Raw genomic sequence first — 24,252 nt, 5'->3', positions numbered from 1 at the left:
GAATGAACATCATGATCTAACGATTACTACAAGTCAAAGGTGAATCCTCTAGTCTCAACCTGACACAGTTCAGAAACTGCTGTGTGGGGCATAGAATATAAGGCATTAAATTCCTGGTTCATTCACCTGATTCACTTACTGCTAATCAAATCAAACTCAGAGAGTACACACACACTACACAGTGGGTTTCAAACAGTCCAGGAGCCTGCAGAGAAGAAGATATTTTTTAATCAACTCAAATCCCCAAGTACAGTAAAAGATAACATCGTATCTAACCTGCTGCCCCCTCGTTAACGTGTGATGCAGTGCAACAGCTACAAGAAACTGGCCTCGGCTATTTGTACACAATAGGAAAATACCCTGGTTGTTTGCATAAGAGTATATGACAGACTAGAGCTATGGAACCAAGAAGGAAGGATGGGGATATGGATGATTTCTAAACTCTATTTTTCAAATGGATGAGTTTTAAATCATTCCAGAACTCAATCACAGGCAAATACCTATATAGATGCCTGCCAAATAATAGTATTAGAAGGTTATGCAAAAATTTTCATATTGAATAATTGGGTTTTGTATTATTTTTGTTTTTTTTTCCTCAAAAGTCTACCTACATAATTGAACATCCAAAACAAACTCCAAAGCACTGTTTACATTATCACAAGAGATAAACAACATTACTTCTGAAAAAAAGAAAAAAAAGAAAACAGAAGGCATTAACAGAGTCTTCTCCAGCAACATATTTTCTTCTTTGTGTTTCTTTTCTCATTTTTTTTTGTCCACAATCCTGGATATAATCACGAGGGCCGTTCTGTCATACAGAGAAAATTCAGCGCTGTTTTCGTTTTATGAGGTCGCTTACTTTGCCAGACTGAAACATTCTGAAAACAAAGGCGAAGGTACCATTATATCCTCTCACTGAGCCCACATTTGTCAAGGTGCTTTCTTTTCCTCATGACTCTCCAAAATAACACAGATACTGAAGAGTAAGTATTCGACACATCTCTAATACTGAAAATACTCCAACTAATCACGTAGGATTGTTTTATCTGGGTGTTTTATGGTCACTCAAAGTCTAAACATTTAGCCCTAATAGTCAAATTGACCAGCCTTCAAAAATGACCCCACTTTGTCTGTAATAAATATGTAGTAAAATATTAATAATATATGTAACAACCATGTAATTAATGAATTTATTCAGCATTATAGATGGACTCCTGAAGTAGAGCTTCGGAAATTGCTTATGTATCAACGTCAGGTTGCACTCATGGACGTGTACAAGTGTATTTGGATATTTTTACAATATACTTACTATTATGTAATAACACTTGTAATAGGGTGAGGTTATATACGATTGTATAAACATCAGGCTTACTCTGATATGCATTTGTCACAATCAGGGAAGTCTTATTGGTTAAACAGCTGGATACTTTGTGTAAAAATAAACGTTGAAGGATGTGTATTTACATAAGCTGCACAAAAGCTGCAATCCACCTGTAAATGTGAAGAAAGACATCAATACGTCCATTGTTGTTGCACATTGTCATTGTGTAACTACACAGTTATTACAGGCACAAATTATAGTGTGGGGGGAAAAAAGAAAAAAAAGGAAAGGAAAAAATATACTAAAAGTAACCCATTATTTCAAAGACAAACTTTTTAAACTCTAGAGGAGGCAAACTATTAAACATTACAGTCTGTTTTACTGGTGTGTCAGGAGCAGTGCTGGAAATGATGCAGTGTCTTCTGAGTCTAGACTCAATCTAAATGAAAAAAAAACAAACCCAGATAAACCATTCTTTGGATCTGGTCTCTCAAGTCTTGAATGTGAAGGTGAAACAGGATGGTCTTTGAGTGTGTGCTAGCAAATCATATGCAAGTATGGTATGTTCTGGATGACTAAAGGTTCAAGTCACATACTATCTTGACCTTACATCTGCCTAATAACAGATGTCTGGTAAAATAAACTATGCTAGCTCCAATGAAATGGCACTAGCACAATGTTAACTGACCAGCTGTGCTGAAAAGGAAGGCAAACATGAGCTTGTGTGTGGACATGATGCTGTAAAGAGGAGTGTGTGTGTGTGTTGGCTAGGATGCAGTGGAGGTGTTGGGGCTCCAGCCCATCTGATAGGCCCTCTCCAGCGTCCGCTTACAGTCCTGCATCACTGTGCTGAACACTATGTGCGGATACTGTAGAACCAGCCTCTCCACAGTCTCCTCGTTCACCTACACAAACACAAGAGCACAGGAAATGCATTGTTAAAGCTGCTACGTTTTTTACAGTCTTTACAGTCCTACAAAATCATTCTCATTTTTATATCTAACTACATAGTTATTACCACAATGTGATGGTATAAGTTGGTTTTCATACCAGACAATTCTAAAAGTAAAGCACAAATGCAACAAAAGAAACCCGAATGTGGCGTTCTTCAAGTCAGGCGATACAGCAGAGACATCACACAATACTTTGACAGACAGACTCAATGTACCGGCAGAGGCACATTTATCACAGACATCAAGAAGTCTGGGCTCAACGGTTTTCATTCAGCATTTCACATAACGCTCAGAAAAGCACGTTACACATTATGGCCAAATGTCTGTGGACACAGTCATCCAACTGTTAGTCTTCAATTAAAAATATTAATAAGTGATTTGTCAGTAAAAGTCTAGCTGGAGAAGGATAGACACTAAATTTGGGAGCAAATTCAGCACAAAGAACATAGTTTTTTAAATATGAAATGTGTGCACAACTGAAGTTTGCACGCTCAAGTAGCTGAATTCAGTCGTTTTAACATAGTGTTCTATGAATAAATCTATGAATATATAAAGTGTTATATGAAGAAAACAGAATGCAAATGTGAATAAATAATTATTCAACACAATATTTCAGGTGATGAAACTGAGAAATATTTTTGCCTGTTGATGGGACAAATTCTGTAATGCTACAAAAACTGTTTAGTATAATTAGCAACAGGTCAGCGGCATCTCAGAGAGGCTGAGTCTTTCAGAAGTAAAGTTGGGAAGGGGGCTCATCTCTCTGTGATAGACTGCAGGCAAATAGTGTAACAGTTCAAGAATCACGTTTCTCAACTTAAAATAGTAAAGAACTTAGGGATATCATCAGCAGTACGTCATTTCATAAAAAAAAATCTCTATATGAAAGGAACAAGGCCCCCAAAAAATACTGTCTGGAAATCAGTGTATGGGCTCATCACAGCATCCACAAACGCAAGTAAAATCTCACAAATGCAAAGAAGAAACCAGATATCAACAGGATTCAGAAACACAGCTGCATTCTTTGGGCTGAGATGGACGGAGGCAAATTGCAAATACGGAAGTGGGTCCTGACCATTGAAGAACAGGAAGAAAAGGGGGCAAAAAAGTATGCAGAGCAACCAATGGACTACAGTCTGTAATTGTAGAACTACAAACTGCTCCTGTATGCTCAGTGAAGCTGTGAAAACAGACCGTGAGTGTAGATACAGGAGGTGGTCATAATGTTACAGCAGTAATAGAATAGAAGCAACATAGGAGCATATGATAAATTGATTTAATATTATTTTTTCCAATAAAAGAGAGAAATATATATATAAACCAGCACGTCTGAATGGTGGCCTACTGCGGGAGAGTTCCATCAGAAGAAAATCTACAGCTCCTGCTCGGAGTAACGAGTCCAGCTTTTGAAAAATGGCACATAGCAGGGCTCCAGGAGAGAATACAGACGTGCTCATGCTCTCTGAGATAATTACCCACGTCCTCCGAGGCACTGAGTCAAAACAACTTTCCACCCTTTAACTTTCATCATGTACAATGTCAACAGTGTGGCACCGCGATTACGAATGAACAGCACAGGCCCCAGGAGAGCCTCTCTAATTGTTCTTCATTATAAGCAATCATAAATCTTCCTAGAGTGAAAATGAACCCCAGCATCACCAACGTTCACCAGCACAGCCACCGCAGACAAAACCACAGGACTGTACACTGCACCTTCACACAGCGACTGTGGGGGCTATGGCACAAACATTATATCAGGGAAGCATATCATATCAAGACATTTTATATTTATATAGTGTAATGTATAATTGTAATTCAAAATTCTCCAACTCTTTATTCATTTTTAAGGCAAATGTTGCACAATATTAAAATTGACAATGGTCATTTTTTCAATAAACAATATCCTAAAAAATAGTTTGAAACTTGCGAGCGAGAGGAATGTATTCATCACTGCATTCGTTTCGGTTTGCACTGTTCTTGGGATAATATTGTATCCAAAAATATGTGGGAGTTGATGTTATTATTGTGAATGCAGCGTACTAATAATTTATAATTATTTGGTTTCAATTGCAAATAAATGTTATACAAACATGTTTTAAAAATATTTGTACATTATTGATACATTGTAACTCTCCTGCATCAAAACCTCTCAATCTAAACTTCTGTCACTTTTCCATTTAATGATTTATAGTCATTTACATAAAATATGACGTTAGACCTATAGAACTGTTCAGCTACAAACTATTGTTTTTAATTGGTTTTTATGGGTCTGAAAGGACATGTAGCCAGAAGCTTTTACTGAGAAAAGCAAGAAAATAATAAATAAAATAAATAAAAATAACATATCATTTAAACTAGTGTGTGTTTGTGTGTGTGTGTGTTGCCCTGTGAAGGACTGGCGCCCCCTCCAGGGTGTATTCCCTCCAGGGTGCCCAATGATTCCAGGTAGGCTCTGGACCCACCGTGACCCTGAACTGGATAAGGGTTACAGATAATGGATGGATGGATGGATATCATTTAAACTACATATTTTAATTTGTGGAGTAAAGGTTTATTAACTGACAATCCTTGCATGTTTATAATCAGAAAATAAAGAACTAACTTCTACGACTGAACTTTGATGTGTTGTAAACATCTTTTTTTTTACTAGTTAAAAGCTTTCCCAGAAGGGTGCACCTAAACTTCTGTTTAAAGGACTGTGAGAAGGCCAAGCAAGAGTTTGTTGTTTACCAAAGGAATCTGCAGAGGTAAAAAGAATGAGGGAAATTCACACCTGTCCTTTCTGGCATTATGTTGATTCTTTTGGCTTTTCAAAAACACACAAGCAACATCACACCACACCTTGCTCAGGCTTGCATCATGCAAAAAAGTTAGCATAAAATACTCTCAAAACATACAGAATAACAGGATCGGATAGCTAAGCCTCTCTCTCTCTGTGTGTGTGTGTGTGTGTGTGTGTATGAGACAAGAGAAGATCCATATGAAAGCTTTTCCATCAGAGATTAATGGTTTTAATCTCTGGGAGATATCTGAAGTTGTGGGTCCTGATCGCTGGGATTCTTCTTATTATATGTTTTTTTTCCTTTTCCTTTTGTCATTTTTATCTTCAAAGACTTTAATCTTCGGATCAGAGAGCTTCTTAATATCGTCTGACAGGCAATGTGTGGCTGTGACCAAGGACAAAGTGAAATCTAATACCCAGTCAAAACCACAGCACTGTATTGTACTGTACTAGCCGTAGAAGATCCTATCGTACAGACACCAATATTTCTTCACACAGCTCGTTTCTCAGAGTCCAACCCTCAGAAGACCAATGGGGGAGCCATGTCACACTAGTCTGATATATAGCCCTGAACCTCTGTCAACAGAACATATTTCCAAAATACTTCTACATGTGCAGTACACCCATGCTGCACAGCAATAACAAGTACAGCACAGATAGCCTGACTTCCACAAGGACATTAGCCTGATTTTTGTTTTTACAGCTCAGAATAAAGACCCATTTGGTGATGGGAAATGCACTACTGGGGCTGAACTGGCCTACCCCAACAACTTTCTCAAGCCTTCAGTCCACTAAAACACTCCATAAAACTGTCAGATCTCTCCATGTGTCGCTATCCCAACAATCAAAGGATGTGAACGTGCTGCAGGAACATAGCAAGGAAATAAAGAACAAGCTAATACTGACAGCACATTAAACACCCTCTGATATTTATGTTCTTGGATGTTAACAGCTTATGAGAAGTGAGAATTTCAGACGATCAGCCACTCATGGGGAACATACTGTGCTTAGATGTGCAATATGTTCACAACAGAACCACTTTGGGTCATTTATGTGTAGTGAGATTTAAATATCGCAGTGGCTTTATTAACTTTAAAAGAAAACGGCAAACAAATAATCAACTTTACTAAACAACCCTGACAGTGGGGGATACACACACACAGACACACACACACACACTATACTGGCAAAAGTATGCACTCCCGCATCCCAATAAATGAATTCAGGTGTTCCCATCACTTTCATGGCCACAGGTGTGTAAATCCATATGTCCACCATGCACCTAGGCATGCAAAGTGCTTCTACACACATTTGGGAAATAATAGGTTGCTCTCAGGAGCTTAGTGAATTCCAGAATGTTAGTGTGATAGAATGCCCCCTGTCCAATCGTGAAATGACCTCACCACTAAATATTTCACAGTCAAATGTCAGTGGTATTATAACAAAGTGGAAGTGATTGGGAACAACAGCAACTCAGCCACAATGTTGAGGGGCATAGATTGCTGAGGTTGCCAACATTTTTGCCCTTCAAGTTTGGCCTTCAGATCAGACACAAAACGGTACATAGAGAGCTTAATGGAATGGGTTTCCATGGCCAAGCAGCCTTAAATCACCAAGCGCAATGCAAAGTGTTGGATGCAGTCATGTAAACATGCCACCACTGGACTCTAGAGCAGTAGAGACATGTTGTCTGAAGCAATGAATCACACTTCTTTGTCTGTAAATCAGATGGATGAGTCTGAGTTTGTTGGTTGCCAGGAGAATGAGACTTGTCTGACAACATTGTACCAGGTGTAAAGTTTGGTGGAGGGGCAATTATGCTTTTGGGGTTGTTTGGGGATGGACACTTCCTGTTCCAACATGACAAGCAAGGTCCATAAAGACATGGATGAGTGAGTTTGGTGTGGAAGAACTTGACTGGCCTCATCCAACATCAGTGTCTGAGCTCACAAATGCACTTCTAGAAGAACAGTCAAAAACTCTTTAAACCAACGCCTAACCCTAACTTACCTATGACCCTAAACCTAACCCTGATATCAAACATAAACCTCAACATAAATCTAACAATTACTCAACATAAATCTAAACAATAACTTCAGAATGCAGTGATTCATGCTTGTGCAAAACTCTCAGAAACAGATTATGGTGCTGATTTTGTAGCTCAGAAATTTTTAGTGCATTTATTGAAAAAACACTGCCAGTGGATAGGAGCTGGCAAATTAGTAATAAAAATAATTTGATGAATAAAATGGTACAAATGTTACAAAGAGTGCATTTTTTAATTTATTTGAATGAATGTACACAATTTTGGATCTATTTTGCACAGTGCCATGCTCAGGTCGACACTTGGCATCAGGCATGCTGACTTTAGACTCATGTGCAGCTGCTTCATTCTAAACTCTTTCTGCTTCACGTTTAAAATCTTTGCGCATGTTAGTTTCTGAAGAGCACACACAGTAATGGCCCAAGCCGATTTATAATGCCTCTAATGCTGCCTGCACTCTGTCCCCGGTTGTAAAAACGCTGAAATGAATGACTGGCAAACATTACCCTGTACTTGATAAAGACTGAAGGAAAGCCCACCAGAGACTGGGACGTGGTCTGGAAGACGGGAGAGGCCGATGTTTGTGTTGAGGCTGAAGTTGTGAAGTAAGAAGGCCTTCGTAGTTAACGCCATCGGAACGTCTGCAAAGCTGTCTGCAGTCCTAAACGATCACTTAAATCACCACAAGACGCAAGGCAGCCGGCCTGCACGGTCCTGTGGCTGTTTCTGTTGGAAACGTGGTCAGCTTTTGCGGAGCACAACATGGCCTCAAAAGCTTACACTGCAGAGACACGACGTCACGTTCCCAGAATGTGCTCCATGCTTTTTGGTGAGAAGAATAGGCTGAGTGGGCTTCGCACTTCTGACATTTAGCCTCTATTTGTAGAAACAAAGGCAAATCTAAGCTCAGAGTGAATGCTGCACCTAGGACAGTTTGTTCTTTCATGGCGGATGAAATAATAAACCCTGAGACACATGAAGAAAGCTAATTAGTGTCATTTGTGTAAAGCTGTAAACCTTTAGCAATCGTAAAGGCAGGCGTGGAGTACTCAGCTTCAAGAGCTTCCTTCATTGCTGCTTTTCCAAGATGAAGACCAGATTCTGCTTCTATAGCGATGCTTCATCTTGGCAGATGTTTTAACTCATCAACACCACCAGGTTTGATTTTGTATTTACTTATACGTACTTATGTCTTTTGTATCATGTACCTACAAACCTGTAAATATTCATCTGTAGTCCACCTGTTCCTCTGCACACTTTTGTATCCCCATTTCACCCCGCCCACCTAGAGTGGGCAGTGAGTGGACACAACTTTTAAATACCCTTGCATCACTGCTGTGTCTGATCCACCCATACAAGCACAACTAACACCACCGGCACGTCAGTGTCACTGAGGCGCTTTGAATGATCCACCACCAAATCATACCTGCTCTGTGAAGCTCCTGTGGGGGACACTGAAAAGAAGGGTGAAATGGGGATACGATAGCATGCAGAAAAACAAGTGGACCACAGTCTGTAATTGTAGAACTACAAAGTGCTCCTATGTGGTCAGTGGAGCTGATAAAAGGGACAGAGTGTAGATACAAGGTAGTGATCCTTTAATGTATAATGACAAAGATGAACAACACCAAATTGTTTTTTCCCTTTTATTTTATTTTATTTTATTTTTTTAGAATTTACAATTAGCTTGTTATTATTATTTCATTTTTGTTTTCTCAGAAGGTGAATTACAAACATATTTATTAAATGTTTATTTATTTATAAAGGACCACGTTCCACTTTTCATTCCTTAAAATAATGTAAAAAAAAAAATTTTTTACAATGACAGTTAAAAACGCTCTAAACCACAGCTTATAACTTGCTTCAGTTTATAACTTGGGTGGTAGGAGTTAAGCTGCTGTAGATTAAAAGATGGATATAAGTAAATGTGCCAAACTTCTTGTTAGTTTTAATGTTTTTTTTTTTTTTTAATGCCTAAAACTGTGGTGGGGATTCCTGCAATATATCTTTTTACTGCTCTTTATTGAGAGGCAACTCAATATGCTTGGAGGAGAATACACACAGCCCAGAAAAGTGTATATAAGCTGGCAAGAGCAGAGAAAACATCCATTCACCAAAAAAAAAAAAAAAAAAAAAAAAAAACAGAGTCAGTTTTGTATTCTTGATCTGAACAAACAGCTGTGGCACGGTTCGTTCTCTGGTCTCTCAAGCCAGAGTTACATAGTTCTGTGCTGGCTGGAGGTTTTCCACAGGGTCTGGATGTAATCTAGTGGTGGATGCTGGTCAGTGACTCAAATCTGACTGGGTTCCATTAAAAATAAAAAAATAAATATATAAAAAATTATATAAATAATAATTAAAAAATTACTTATATATATATATATTAACAAACACACAAACAAACAAAGCTGGTGCTGTGGTGTAACAGAAGCACATTTGTTTTTGTGCAGATCTGGGGGGTTTTCTCTAGTTAAAATCATGATTAAATGTATGTTTTCACAAGAAACATAAATTATTTCCCAAACTGGACCTCAACTTTAGGAAAATGATCTCCCTCCACAGTGCTGTAGGTCAAATAAGGCCTCATTACAGAGAGAGCCAAGGCTGTTTTAATGTATGGATATATATGGGGATCAAGTGCATTTAAAGGCCAGTTTAGGAAGATATGCAAGAATCAAGAGCAGAGAGTTATGGTCAGAATAAATAATCAGTTAATCAGGTAATCAGTTAAACTTCAAAAGCTACATAGTGCAGTTTCTGCAGTGCTGAACCCAGAATAGCAACAACAGAGGCTTTATTACAGGTCAGTGAAGCATCCCAATGATTTTGAAGCTGTAATTTTAGAGTAAAAATATTGCATAGCGTTCCTTTCAAGCCCCTAAGTGTGGTGTCACCTTGAAGTGCCTTGCTTTAGAACAATTTGCTCTTTATTTCAGTCCACGATGCAAGTCCTCAGCTCTTGTTGTATCTGTGGATACAATCTGTTCCTGTATTTGCTTACAAAGCAGGGCTTTAAGTTATGGGTGGCTACTGTGGCCTCTCAGACTCTCTCCTCTCTCTCTCTTCCTCTCCTCCATTACTATCATAACTTCTCCTGCTCTTCTCAACATTGTTTTCCTTGTCTCATTTCATGCTGATGCGGTGCATATCACTCAGCTCTGCTGATATTTACTTTGACTCTAAAAGAGTGGAGGTGCTGAATGGGGCGCAGGGGGAACTTTAAAGAAGAGAATGCTCCAATTAGTGCGTCCAAAAATCTCAAAGAACCTCAAGTGAGCACTACCACAGATGAGAAATACTTTTGTCAAAGCAAACTGTTTAAGGGGTGGGGGGCGGGGAGTGTGCTGGACGTTACTGAGACATGGTGGGAAGCTACTCTTACTAGAAAAGCACAGTGGCCTGCTTTGGATTTTGTGGCGAGGCAAGAGCGCTGCAGAGTGTTATTTTTGAAACAGAACAGACCCTTGAAACTTCTGTAAGTCTCAGATCGAAGTTTCACAGGTTATGTTCGCTGACCTGTAAACAAAATGGGCCACAATTTTCTCTCTCAGCATATAGAAAATCCCAGCCATTGAGTTTTACACTGAATACATGCACACACAAGACATACACACACACCAAAAACCAAAACAAACAGAAAGGGGAAAAAAAAAGGATAACATACCATTTCAATTCCACTGTAATGCCAAACTGAACAATGAAGCTGTAGTTTACAGAAAAAAGAACGCCAGAGTGGACAAAGATGGCTTGTTAAAGTGGTCAAATTTCTCTTTGATAAAAAGGAATGAGCTTTTACTCAGCCCTTGATGCTCCCCATCAAAGTCTGTGAAGAACTGAGCGAAGCCTTAAGAGAATTGATTTGATTATTTTGGCCGGCCCTCGATCAATAGCATTCTTTCACAGTCCAACTCTCCATACATTTAGCCCAAGGGCAGGAGAGAAATCAGCAGAGTGGAGAAGAGCGTGCCATCTCAATCTCTGACTGCTGTGCTATGAACCAAATGAAAGGAAATAGTACAAATTCCATCCACATTGAGCATTTAACACTTGCTGAAAAGCCCAACATGAAGGAAGGCATTCAGTCAATACACTTGTGTTCACACGCCTAAACACTAAAGGACAGCCTAGCTTTCGGCCACAAGTAACAAAAGAAAAATATAAACTCTGGTGCCTCGTATGGTCCTGGGTACCTGCTTCCTCTATCAGGGTTATTTTCTAGACAATAGCTACTGCAGCATCCAAAATGCATAATAAGGTCATGACAGTATTAGCTGTGGAGAGGTAATTTACAGAGTAATTTAATATTTCATGGGACCATGCCTATGTAAATGGTGCTGACCCTCAACAGCAAGAAGCAATTGGAGAAAGACAGTAAAATGAGCAGGAAAGACTGAGGGGAACAGATACATAAGACATATTACAATAAAAAATAATAATAAAAAAACCCAATAAAAATCAAATGAACACATTTCTGTTGGTTTTTGTTTTTTATTTTGACATGAAAGGAACACTAAATTAAAAACTAAAAAACTAAAAACTATTACCTTAAAATTACAGCTTCAAAATCACTGTGATGCTTCACTGAACTGTAATAGGGCGTACGAGGAGAATGTCATTGCTACTCAGGGCACAGCACTGCAAAAGCTGCACTGTGTAACCTTTGAATGAGGATAGGAAACTACCCCCTCTCCCCCACCACCACCCCTCCATCCCATTTCCCATTGATATCAGTACAATGCTGTAAAAATGAATTACATTTAGGGGAAGCCTAGGAGAAAAAACCTAAACCTTACCTAATCTTTCTTTAAGCCAAATTAAATAAACCCATTTTATTTCCCACTTTGTTTCACGCTGGTGTGATTTTGTTGAAGCACCATTTTGAAAAGTTTCAAATGTCAGGCAAAATCAAATTTGAGGTTGGTTACTTATATGTCAATCTAATGACCCCCACCCCCCATTTCCCACCCCTTACAGTGAAAATACAGCCTGTTCCCTAACAAACATTTTTCATAATAATTTTGCTTTATGGCAACAGGTGCTTGTTGGAATAAGCCTTTATAGCTTATGCAAATGTAAGTGAGTTGCTAGGAAATGCTTGTAAAGTGGGCATGTAGCCTTTACTTGACCTAAAGCAAAGTGTTACCAAATCTCATGCATTTTGGGTTCTTGTATTTCCCTGGACATTGTATTCAGCATGATTGTAATGTGCTGATTTATTTATTTTTCCTGGTCAAAAATAGGATTTAGCAGCTAAGAGAAACACTGGGTGTTAAGAAGCTTGAAGAGCCAGCTGTGCTTTCTCTGCATTCCTCCATACTCTCCATTCCTTCCATACTCTATCATTTTCTACAGGGTAATACACCAGGGAGAAACTCATACAGAGCCTTCTGAAGAGTATCCCATATTTCTTATTTTTCTCTGATTTCATCTGCTGCTTTTGTTGTTCATGCCATATTAAATGCACATTAACAGCTCTCAAAGTGACGAAAGCCAAACAGAGTACTCAGATGAGGAAGATTAATTTTTAGAAAATTAAGTTCTTTGTGTACAGAGCCTCTTATTCACAGGCCAAATTGTTAAAATTAACGTTCCCACACTTGCCACTGGTTTAAATTCATTTGCAGATAATTTCATCATTTTCCTAGAAGAAGCATGACTAGGACGGCTCTATCTGGCATAATGAGATACCTCTCATAAACGATAATCAGCCTGAACACATTCTGCATCTCAAGCCTAGCCAATACAGAATTATTTTCTCAGTAATAGCTAAAATAAACATAATTGTTGCCCAAGTTGGAAAGCCTATGCATTGCAATCACTTTTTAAAATTTTTTTGACAAGGTCTCAGACCTTGATTAGCAAATCAGGCCCAAGGCATGTCACCAACTGTAAAGAGTAACTGTGAGCCGAATCCAATATCCAGGCATTATACATTCCTTGACTTTTGAAACCTTCTGCTAACACTCGACAAACACAAGTTTCTCAAAGCCACTGTCTAAAAGATCTGCAAACAAAAGTAACTGGTGCTCAACAGGCAGGGGAAGGCTAAAAGGAGATAGCCAAGTTTTTTCCGCTTGTGGTTTCTGCAGTGTGGAATTTATTAAGAAATGTCAGTTCAGGGGAACTGTGGAGGTCAGGATGGAAGACCATGAAAGAACTCAGACAGAACTGCTTGGATCCTGGTAAGAAAGGCAATTCAAAACCCACATTTGACTCTCTGGAACCTGCAGGTAGGTTTAGCTGAGTGAGGAGTGTTAGTGCACTGTTCCACTGCGTGACATTGCTTGCACAAACACAATCTTTATACAAGTGTCAAAAGAATGAAAATTTTCCTGTGGCCTCTTCACAGCTCAACATTCGAAGAGCTGGACAAGATTTGGAAATGTGTGCTCTTTATGGACAAAGTGGAAACAGAGCTTTTTGGACACAATCAGTGAAGGTATATTCAGAGAAAAAAGAAAGGAAGGACCTTGCCAAATGTGAAGCATGGGGGTATATGTGTCAAAATGGAGTGAATAGAGGGAAAAACGATACCGGAATATTTCTGAAAAGAAAAAAACGCATCAAAAAATGTTTTAAAATGCTGAACACTTCAAGAACAACTGGGACACTTAAAAAAAATAAAAATAAATAAATAAATAAAAAAAATAAAAAAAAGAGCTTTATCAGGTCCTAATAAAAAAAAGGCAAGGGGTGCTCAAACTTTTGCATACAACTGCATACAATTATGTATACATAAATGTTTGTGTGTGTGTTTGAGGAAACTAGGAGCTGGTAGGTTTCAAGCTTGATAGAACGGAAAGTTCCATTGGCAGTAGACTGCTCAAAATCAGAGTCTGTGCACAGTTAATTATGATAGATTTGATGTGTTAGACACTTCTGTGTAATTTTCTGTCCAATGTACATTTCCTGCTTTTGTCCGGCACTGAAAAATGAACTTGTAGTTCTGGCATTTTGACGGGAAATTAAATAAACCAAAAGGCAGTCTCTGACTATTGCAGAGTGCGGTGTGTATATATAATGACAAACCTGAATTGAATTAAAAGTTGACATGTGGTTTGCAAATTAGATTTCTCATTTACGAAGCCTAGAGCAACAGCTGAATCTACAAATGACATCACATGTCAGGCAAAGACACATTGTTTACCCTTTTTTTGGACATGGTTTCATCCTACAGGCCCGAATGTAGCCAGTCTTTTATACAGAACTCACATTACAACATGACCATTGGTTGTAATCTGGATCATTTCAGAACTGTACATTGTACTTTCACATGGGAGTATTCCCAAATCCACAGATTTCTCAATGGAACTAATAATTTAACATGGTCCTAAAATAGGGTTAGCTTAAAATTGAAGGAGTTGTATCTGTTGTAAAGCCTAAGGCCATAAAATGCAAAAAAGTAAGTACGCCCACAAACCCACCCATACACAGTCATGGGAATTTGGCAGAGTAGCACTCCTGAGCTGCTTTTAATGCGGCATAGCCTGTAAAACTCATTCACAGGGAAGACTGAAAACTTGAGGACTGCCTGGAGTTCACTCAAGGAATGACCAGAGTTTCTTACTTAAGAAACATGTAGGAATATTTTGAATGTGCTGTAATCAGTAATAAATTATTTCTAATTTACAACCTCTGTATGAGGCTAATGTACCAGATGCAGACTTTCCTACAGAATATTTATTATTTAGTTCTATGTGAAATCTGAATCAGTCAAGTTATTTTGTATACTCTAATTTAATTAATGCAGTTTTAATAAAACTATACTGACAGCAACATGTTACAGTACTGTTAGTCAACAAAAGTGTCACATAGTGATCAGTGGTAAGTTTCTATTCGTGGTAGGAAGCAGGTACTCTAGCAGGTCTTTAATATGAAGGCTTATATGTATTGTTAGGTGACAAGAAATGGTTACATTGTGTGTACAATTCTTATAGTGTAGTTTATACACGTGGCAGTCTCCAGAATTCCACGGGCTCTTACAGTAATGGTTTACTCTTTGTTTTCATTTATAAAGATACATGACATCTTTACCTTAGAAGATAATGACAATTTAAAAGATAATAGACAATACATATCAATAAAGGGTTATAATAACAACATCACTGCTGCTTTAGCCTACCTTCCTAGAAAATGTTCAGACATCTGATGCCTATTGGAATAAACTCTTATAGATATTGCTGTAGCCGGATATCATTTGTCATGAAAGGCTTATGTAGGTGAATACAGCTTTATGAACAGCCCAGCATCACAGCAAGTATGCAATATATCCCTACATATATCTACATTTTTCATACCGTCATACAGTCTCGAAATATGAACACAGTATAAGGTATTACCGGTGGAGGGTGGGGTGTACTGTCAGACTGCGTGAGCCTCATGTCTGCAAGCACAAATCAGGGTGATAGGTTTTTTGTGCTGTGCAGTTCAGCTCAGCAAAGCACAACAGGGCACACCCACAGAGGTACTGATGATAAAAACCTTCTTCTGAGAGAGAAAATTTCGGCAACTGCTGCTAGGGGAACAGAACGGTTCTGAGCTTGTGGTTTAGCACGGCACAGAAACTAGATAAATCACACATATTTACAAAATAAAGCCACATACCTTTGAGCACAAAGTATACTAAAGAGTCTTTTGTCTGTTTATATTCCTCTAGTTTTTAACCCAAACTCAACGCTAAACTCTCTACTACAGTGGGCTACTGGGCTTTTGATTTTCCCCACCTGCTTTCAGAGTGTGACATCAGCAATCAGTGAGCTCCCAGAGTACACTCTCCCTGTGGCTCTCTTAAATGCACATGAACGAACTCTGGCCTTGTATTTAAAGACACAGAACAGAATTAGACACACCACACAGGTTGTAATTCTGAAATACCGCCCTCATTTTGAGATATTGTCCACATTTGTAAACACCACGGTCTTCAGTATTACCATTATAACCTGCAACCAACCCTATGTACCAGTGTCACAATCTTGAGCCATTATAAATGAAATGCACCAATAACTGCAAGAGCCTAGCTCCTAAGTCAGTGTCTAAACCTCACATTAAAATTAACAATTGGCATCCCCCTAATCTAACCCTAACCCTAACATACAGGTAGGTTTAGCAGCTGCATTTGAGTTTCATGATTAAATTGCACAAATATTTTACACTGATGCACTGGTGTTAGCAAAGTGTGTCTTACATGCTTTAGACATGATCACAGGTTGTTATAAATGAACACCTACAGTAAATCTGGAAAAAAAGTCAAAAACGAGTAATAAAAATGGGTTGAAATTACATTTTTTTAATTTGTATTTTTTGGTCATTTATCATTCGCTGAAAGCTTGATTTATATATGCTTGAAGACATAAGCAAGTCATCAATTATCAGACCAAGTGCCATTTAGAGGATTGACCATTTAACACATGCTTTCATTACATTTTAACCAAAGTATGATAAAAAGAGAGAATAAAGACCATATTGTTACTTTTCAAATAAATTAATAAGTGTGTTACACTGTATGTATGTGTTTTCACTCCCACCCCCATCACCAGCTGTTTCACATCACAGTAGAAATCTTTCAAGTTCAAATGGTATCAGATTTTTGAACTCTCACTCATGTCTCACCACCAGAGCAAATGAACTGAAAGAAGTGATAATGCCTCACTTTAAAACTGGCCCAAAAACAAAAGTGAAAGTGAGAGTCGACCAGGTGATGACGGAGACAGAGCAGTGAGTACTGAAGTTTTCTGGAGCAAAAACCAACAGGCATTCATTCATTCCTTCATTGTCTGTAACCACTTATCTAGTTCAGGGTTGCGGTGTGTCTGTGGCCTACCTGGAATCACTGGGCGCAAGGTTGGAACACACCCTGGAGGGGGTGCCAAACCTTCACAGGGCGATACTTTTGAGTTGCCAATCCATCTAAGAACATGTGTTTCTGGAATGTGGGAAGAAACCAGAGCACCCAGAAGAAACCCATGCAGACACGGGGAGAACACACCAGCTCCTCACAGACAGTCACCTGGAGCGGGACTTGAACCCAGAACCTCCAGGACACTCTGAAGCAGATGCACTTGTCTTAAATTCATTCACTCTAAAGTGTGGACTAGAAGGGTAGAAGGCCTTTGGCATTAAGCCGCAGTGCAGAAATACTGTACTCTGAAGTAATGGAAGTCAAATATGTTAAGGATCAGTTGGAAAGTTGTGTATGATCCACATCTAATCAACCAACATCCATACATGGTCCAACAACCAAACCATACCTGCTCTGTGGTGGTCCTGACCATTGAAGAGCAGGGTGAAATGGGGATAAGAAAGTATGCAGAGAAGATGCACTACAGTCTGCAATTGTAGAAATATGATGAGTGTAGATATAAGGTAGGTGTTCCTAATGTTGTGATAGTTCACTGGAAAATGTATGTCGCTGATTTTCTAATTTCTAGTGAAAAGCCTACACAGAAATGTATAATTCTTTAATAAAGAGGGACAAAGGAGAAGATTACTACTACAATCAGAAAATGACTACGGATATAACAATGACAATCCTACTGAAACAGATATGTGTGTGTGTTTAGGATACAGGGCTTATTCATTCAGAATAATGTATTCATATTTGTTGTAACCCTACAGGGTTGCAGTCTGTGTGTGTGTGTGTGTGTGTGTGTGTGTGTGTGGGTGGAGTGGTGCTAAAGAGCTTACCTTATCACACCTCATCAGGCCCAGGTAGCGCAGAGACTTGCTGCTCTTGGCGATCTGAGTGGCTCCCTGGTCTGTGATCTCTTTACACCAGCCAGCATCCACTGTCTCAATAGTGCTGCTGTACTGCCCAATGGCTATCAGTGCTAGAGAGAGAGAGAGAGAGAGAGAGAGAGAGAGATGCCCTTTCAGTCACTCCTGGCACAAAGCAACAATATATGAATTCATAGATGACAATACAACATCAGCACATGGCAAAGTGTCAACTGCAGCTAACGCAACATTGCATCATATAGATGAGAGGAGCCGGTAGCACATCTTTCTCAGTGTGGGCTGCTATTTGCTTTAAAGTCTCGCTCTGCTGATCCATCACTCTACTGCCACTGCACTCTGTAACTACAGCTCCACTCAACTCATTCCCCTTACCTGTTCAGAGGCTGTTAGAGAGAGAGACACACACATACCATCAAAGAAATGGTACCATTCATATGTCCTGAATGCATTATACACATGATACTATCCACACTATATAGCTCAATGGTCTTTCAGAAATCAAGTGTATTAAGAGGGAGTAGTCCCCTCTTTGCTAGAAAGGCTTTACACGACATACCAGAACAATGCTATTAGAATTTGATTGCGTTCTACTACATATACATTCAATGATTAGATTTGATGTTGGACGAGTGCATCCTGGATCACAAACACTACTCAAACTGATTCTAAACTTAATTTCAGGAACCAAATAGAAACACTGTAGGCATCTGTAGTAGACTGAAGCTGAAGCCCACCATTTTACGGTGCTGGTAGTGCCTTCTAGCAAACTAACTAAAGCAGCACAAATATAAATAAACTATATTTTTAAAAAAAATCCTTGAATTTCCACAAGTTTCCCATAGGTTCACATTTTCTTCTTAAAATGTAGAAAATCCCACACACAACTCCCTACATGCCTGACCTGCACATCTGTGATCGCATGAACACACCCACACACTTAAGACATTTACTTAAGAAGGTTTTTATTTATTTATTTATTTATTTATTTATTTATTATTTTTTTTTTTTAAATAACAGAATCAGCAGGGTACTCACTTCCATACACCAAAGCTATAGTGCATAAAGCAGACCTATGTGCAGGGATGCACGTGTGTGTTACATTAAAGGAGCTCTCTGTGTGTGTGTGTGTGTGTGTGTGTGTGTGTTTATGTGTGTATAGTCAGTGTTTGAGGTCTGTGGGCGCACCTGTGAGTGTGTTAGTTTACTTGGGGTTCACTAGGGGGAAACGCATCTATCATTATGGCTTGTTTGATTGTGTGTGTGTGCGTGTGTGTGTGTGTGTTTCAAAAGAAGAGGTCATGGCCAGAGCAAAGCTACACATCACAGCTTCACTTCCTCGATCCAGACCACCTCAACCTCAACACACATGCTCACTTTACGCTGTAAAACATCTGCTATCAGCCCCGCTTTAGTCTCTGCATGTACCCCCACTCTGTGAGAATGCATGGAAAAGGGGAGAAAAAGTGTTTCAAGAGAGTGGGAGGTGTCAGAATAACGTTAAAGTATTCACTCACCCATTCAAATAATTGAATTCAGGGGTTCCCATCACTACCATGGCCACATGTGTATAAAAACCAAGCACCTAGGCATGCAGACTGCTTCTACACACATTTGTGCAAGAAAGGATTGCTCAGGAGTTCAGTGAATTCCAGTGCAGTACTGTGATAGGATGCCAACATGTGCAAGTCCAGTCGTGAAATTTCCTCACAACAAAATATTTCACAGTCAACTGTCAGTGGTATTATAACAAAGTGGAAGTGACTGGAAACGACAGCAACTCAGCCAAAAAGTGGTAGGCCACCTAAAAAAAAGGGTAGTGGATGCTGAGGCGCATAGTGCACAGAGGTAGTTGACTTTCTGCAGGATCAATCACTACAGACTTCCAAACTTCATGTGGCCTTCAGATTAGCTCGAGAAAAGTGTGTGGAGAGCTTCATTGAATGGGTTTCCATGGCAGGGACTGTGAGCCAGGCCTTCTCATCCAATATCAGAGTGTGACCTCACAAACGTGCTTCTGGAAAATGTGTTTATAGGAATTGTTGACCAATCCTAAACCTTGTGAAAAAAGGCTTAGGAATTGGCGCTGTTGTAGCTGCAAAGGGTGGGCAGACATATTAAATCCTATGGATTAAGAATGGCATGCCACTTTGTGTGAAGTCTAGTACAGTGTATAATAGGGCTATCAATCGATTAAAAAAAAACTATTAACTGCACAATTTCCTGCAATAAAATCTGATGAATCATATTATCCCTTCTTAAGACTGAAACTTTAATGGTTACTTAGATATAACATAAAAAATCAATGTAATTTGAATTATGAGTTATGAATAATGAATTATATTAACATTAGCAGTGACAATTAATTAAAAAATGTGATCACAACAGTGAAGCTAACATGCTAGTTTTTGCATTACCCAAGGAAACTGTTTATTACTTTATTATAATAGCTCAGTGTAGTTTTGATGATTTTTTAATTGGAATCTCTTAATTTGCTGAGTATATGTTTAAGGGAGAACATTAGTATTGGACACAATTAATTAATTTTCTTTAATAGAGAAAATCTATGCTACAGCACAGGTCGTGACTCAAAAACATAGACAAAACAGGGACACCATCTGCATAAATAGAATGAGTTACATGATTAAATACATAGTTATCATAAATATAACATAACCCACCATCTGAACTCAATAGTAGTGATGCTGTGTTTACAAAATAAATGAAATCATAAAAATTAATTCAATAACAACTATTATACGTCACTAGGCTCTTAAAAAAAGATTGAATATGGGAGGAAATTGTGGTCAAATTGAGTAAATAAATAATTTGCATAAAACATATGTATATATCTGTATGTGTGTGTGCTTGTGTATCCCTGTTTTCTGTAACCAGTCCTCTAGTAGAGGCTCTAGAGAGGCTGCTACTTGCCCACCCTGCTGAGAGTGAGATTATATCAGCGCTGTGGCTAACTCCTTCATTTAGATAAGTGTGGCAGCCACACTTGTAATATTCTAACTCTTAATACCTGAGAACAATAGGCTCTCGGACCACTTTGCGTCAAGCGCAATGAACAATTACTTCAGATAGAACAAAGCGGTGAAATAAAATACTTCTAACACCATCTCCTAACACAATCGCTTTAAATGGAGCATGGTAAAACACTCAAGAACCGGGATTCCTCTGTGGATTCCTTCATCTAAAAAGGAGACTAACAGCGAGTACCATCATTCCGCTTTTCCATCTGTCACTAATGAACAAGGGAGGAGAAATTATTGGATAAAAGAGAGGAAGAAAAGACAAAGGCCCAACGACAGCTACCTGAAAGCAGTCGAGGCGAGGAAAGCTAAAGGAAAACACATTGACAAACGTCCTTCCTTTAATGCTAACAAAGCATCCCCTGATTTTCAAAAGCAATTTAGCGTGAGTCAATAGGCACACAGCACCACAGTCATGAAAACCATTGTTTTTCCTTGAAAAACAGGGCTGCTAGACTCTCATTAGTGGTGAGTCACATCACAAAATCCCCTAAGGAGAGAGAGAGAGAGAGAGAGAGAGAGAGACTTACCACAGTCTGTCTGCTCTCTCTCTCTCTCTCTCTCTCTCTCTCTCTCTGTGTGTGTGTGAGTGTCTGTCAGCAGCTCTAGTGGCAGTAGACTGGCCGTTCCCAGGCTTAAACCAGAGCAAAACCGGGTTTGGAACCACACTGAAACACAGAGCTTAATCATTTGACTTGGAGAAGCTCTTACGGTAATCATTAAGCTGTCAGCATGTGTAATCTCATGCGTGTTTATGGGCGCTCAATTCCCTGCTCATCACATCAACGTTGCAACATTCCAGAGGACTGGGCCACAAGGGAATGTCGTGGTCCCCGAAACATATTCAAGGAAGCTCAAATATGTCCACTGCAATGTTAAAGTAGATGCCACACTTTATTTATTTCACTCAGAATCAAAATGAATTTTACAATTTGTCTGATTCTCAAGCAGAAAAACATTACATTTAAGATCAACTTTTTCATTTACTACAGTTTTCATCCGCTCCCAGAGACTGCTGCCACACTACAAACATTCAGACGCAGATGTTGGTTGAATTTTCTTTTTCTCACATCATAGCAATACTAAACACATTCAATGATTAGGGTGGACTTGTCACTGCTCTGAAAAAGGCAACAGCTTTTATATCTTATATCTTTTCTGTCTATTGTCTTTTCTCTGTAATGGCTTTTAGACAACTACACCAAAGACCTGTTTTTGTATTGTCGTTAGAGCAAAGGCTACATTCATATGGCCGTGCTGAAGTGACTCATATCTGATATTTGTTGCCTTTAATGTGACTCAGATCTGCATAGACATGACACAACCAATTTTGTCAAAACAAATTTGAGTCACTTTCATATGTGCTCCTAGATCGAATACATATCTGATTCATGGGAATGTGACATGGATGTGAACAGTCAGATTGGATTTCAATGCATATGTTTGCCTGTACGCATGCCCTTAGCCAGCACCGACAGTGCAAAGAGTCCCAAATAGTGCCATACTCCCTACATAGTGCACTTGACAAATTATAAATATAAAACTACTGCACCCAAATTGGGCACTAATTTAACAGTAATATCTGAGGTTCACAGTATAATCAATTAATTCATTCATTCTTTCATTCATTCATTCATTGTCTGTAACCGCTTATCCAGTTCAGGGTCGCGGTGGGTCCGGAACTTACCGGGAATCACTGGGCGCAAGGCAGGAACACACCCTGGAGGGGGCACCAGTCTTTCACAGGGAGACACACACTCACACATACAGACACTTTTGAGTTGCCAATCCACCTACCAACGTGTGTTTTTGGACCATGAGAATAAACTGGAGCACCTGGAGGAAACCCACACAGACACGGGGAGAACACACCAAACTCCTCATAGAAAGTCACCTGGAGCGGAACTCAAACCCACAACCTCCAGGTCCCTGGAGCTGCGTGACTGCGACACTACCTACTGCTGCTCTCCTAGTCTAATATAAAAGTTGTATTATTTCTACATACAGTGCACTATGTGACCGCAGTAAGTGAGTGATTATTGAGTGAGTGAGTGATTATTTATACCCTACACATAGTGCCAGATTCGTTCACATTACAGATACAGGCCACTTACATTTATGAATATGAACTGTCAGCACAGCTAAATCTGATCTGAGAAAGAGAAAAAAAAATGTTAACGTAGTCAAAACCTCCATCAGGTAACCATTAGTATTTGTGAGGCATCCTTCTGGTCAGAGACTTAAGAAGGCCACAAGCCCAGACTTTAGATCCAAGATGTCACTCTAAAGATATAATAGCAGAGCAGGGTGTTCTGAGTGCCAGACAAGAACAAAAAAAGCACAAGAATTCCTCTTTTTATAGAGTGCGTCTGCTTGGCTGAATCCCTCTCTTCCTGGCCGGAGGATTATCAACAGCCCAAGATTTATCAGTCAAGTCAGAACAGGGTACATCTCTTACTCTACACGGCATAACAGGCAATATATTCAAAAGACTTCAGCTGTTTAACACAGTTCATATTCATCACGTGTTTACTATCAAAGACCACAGAGAACTGTTGGCTACATGTTTTTATTCATATATATTTTATATAAATATGTCTAATCCACTAATACAAGCACAACACTCCACCACCATAGCGTCCATGTAAGTGCAGTGCTGAGAATGATCCTTCACATTATGTCTGGTCTTTGGTGAACAACAGTATGACAGGGTCTTAAACAATGATAAAGACCAAGTCTGTAATTGTAAAAGAGGTGTCTTTCATTTTATGGCTGATTAGGGTAGATATATATTCATGAGGCATAAATACTTTTAGAGAAATTGTGCTTTGCTAGATCGCATATACACGTCTTAATATAATTATGTTTTATATACTACATAATACCATAAAACATAAATAATTATAAATATAGGAATGGGGGGAGGAGGACAGTTTTACTGGACTAACTTAACTCACTCATTCAATCATACATCATACATCATACATCCACTGGATCATTATCACTCTATCTTATTTTTTTATCAGTCTCACATTCCAAAACGAATATCTTTATAAGAAATATGTGAAATATTCATTCATTATCTGTAACCGCTTATCCAATTCAGGGTCGCGGTGGGTCCAGAGCCTACCTGGAATCATTGGGCGCAAGGCGGGAATACACCCTGGAGGGGGTGCCAGTCCTTCACAGGGCAACGCAGACACACACATTCACACCTACGGACACTTTTGAGTCACCAATCCACCTACCAACGTGTGTTTTTGGACTGTGGGAGGAAACCGGAGCACCCGGAGGAAACCCACGTGGACACGGGGAGAACACACCAACTCCTCACAGACAGTCACCTGGAGCGGAAATCGAACCCACAACCTCCAGGCCCCTGG

At 39.2% G+C, this 24,252-nt stretch overlaps 1 protein-coding gene across 1 annotated transcript in view; it reads right to left on the bottom strand.

The window, feature by feature from the left end:
* Positions 1-234: 234 nt before the first annotated feature.
* fbxl17 (F-box and leucine-rich repeat protein 17) overlaps positions 235-24,252 on the bottom strand; it is a 344,974-nt gene continuing 320,956 nt past the window's right edge. Inside the window, exons 9-10 of the mRNA XM_066644895.1 lie at positions 17,784-17,926; positions 235-2,226 (exon numbers count right to left, since the gene is read on the bottom strand). Coding sequence (XP_066500992.1) covers positions 2,089-2,226; positions 17,784-17,926 — 281 coding nt within the window. The 3' untranslated portion in view covers positions 235-2,088. The remainder of the gene's footprint in view (positions 2,227-17,783; positions 17,927-24,252) is intronic.

This window comes from Hoplias malabaricus, chromosome 14 (genome assembly GCF_029633855.1).
Source record: "Hoplias malabaricus isolate fHopMal1 chromosome 14, fHopMal1.hap1, whole genome shotgun sequence".
Classification (NCBI taxonomy): Eukaryota; Metazoa; Chordata; class Actinopteri; order Characiformes; family Erythrinidae; genus Hoplias; species Hoplias malabaricus.
This window is presented reverse-complemented; position numbering and strand designations above follow the sequence as displayed.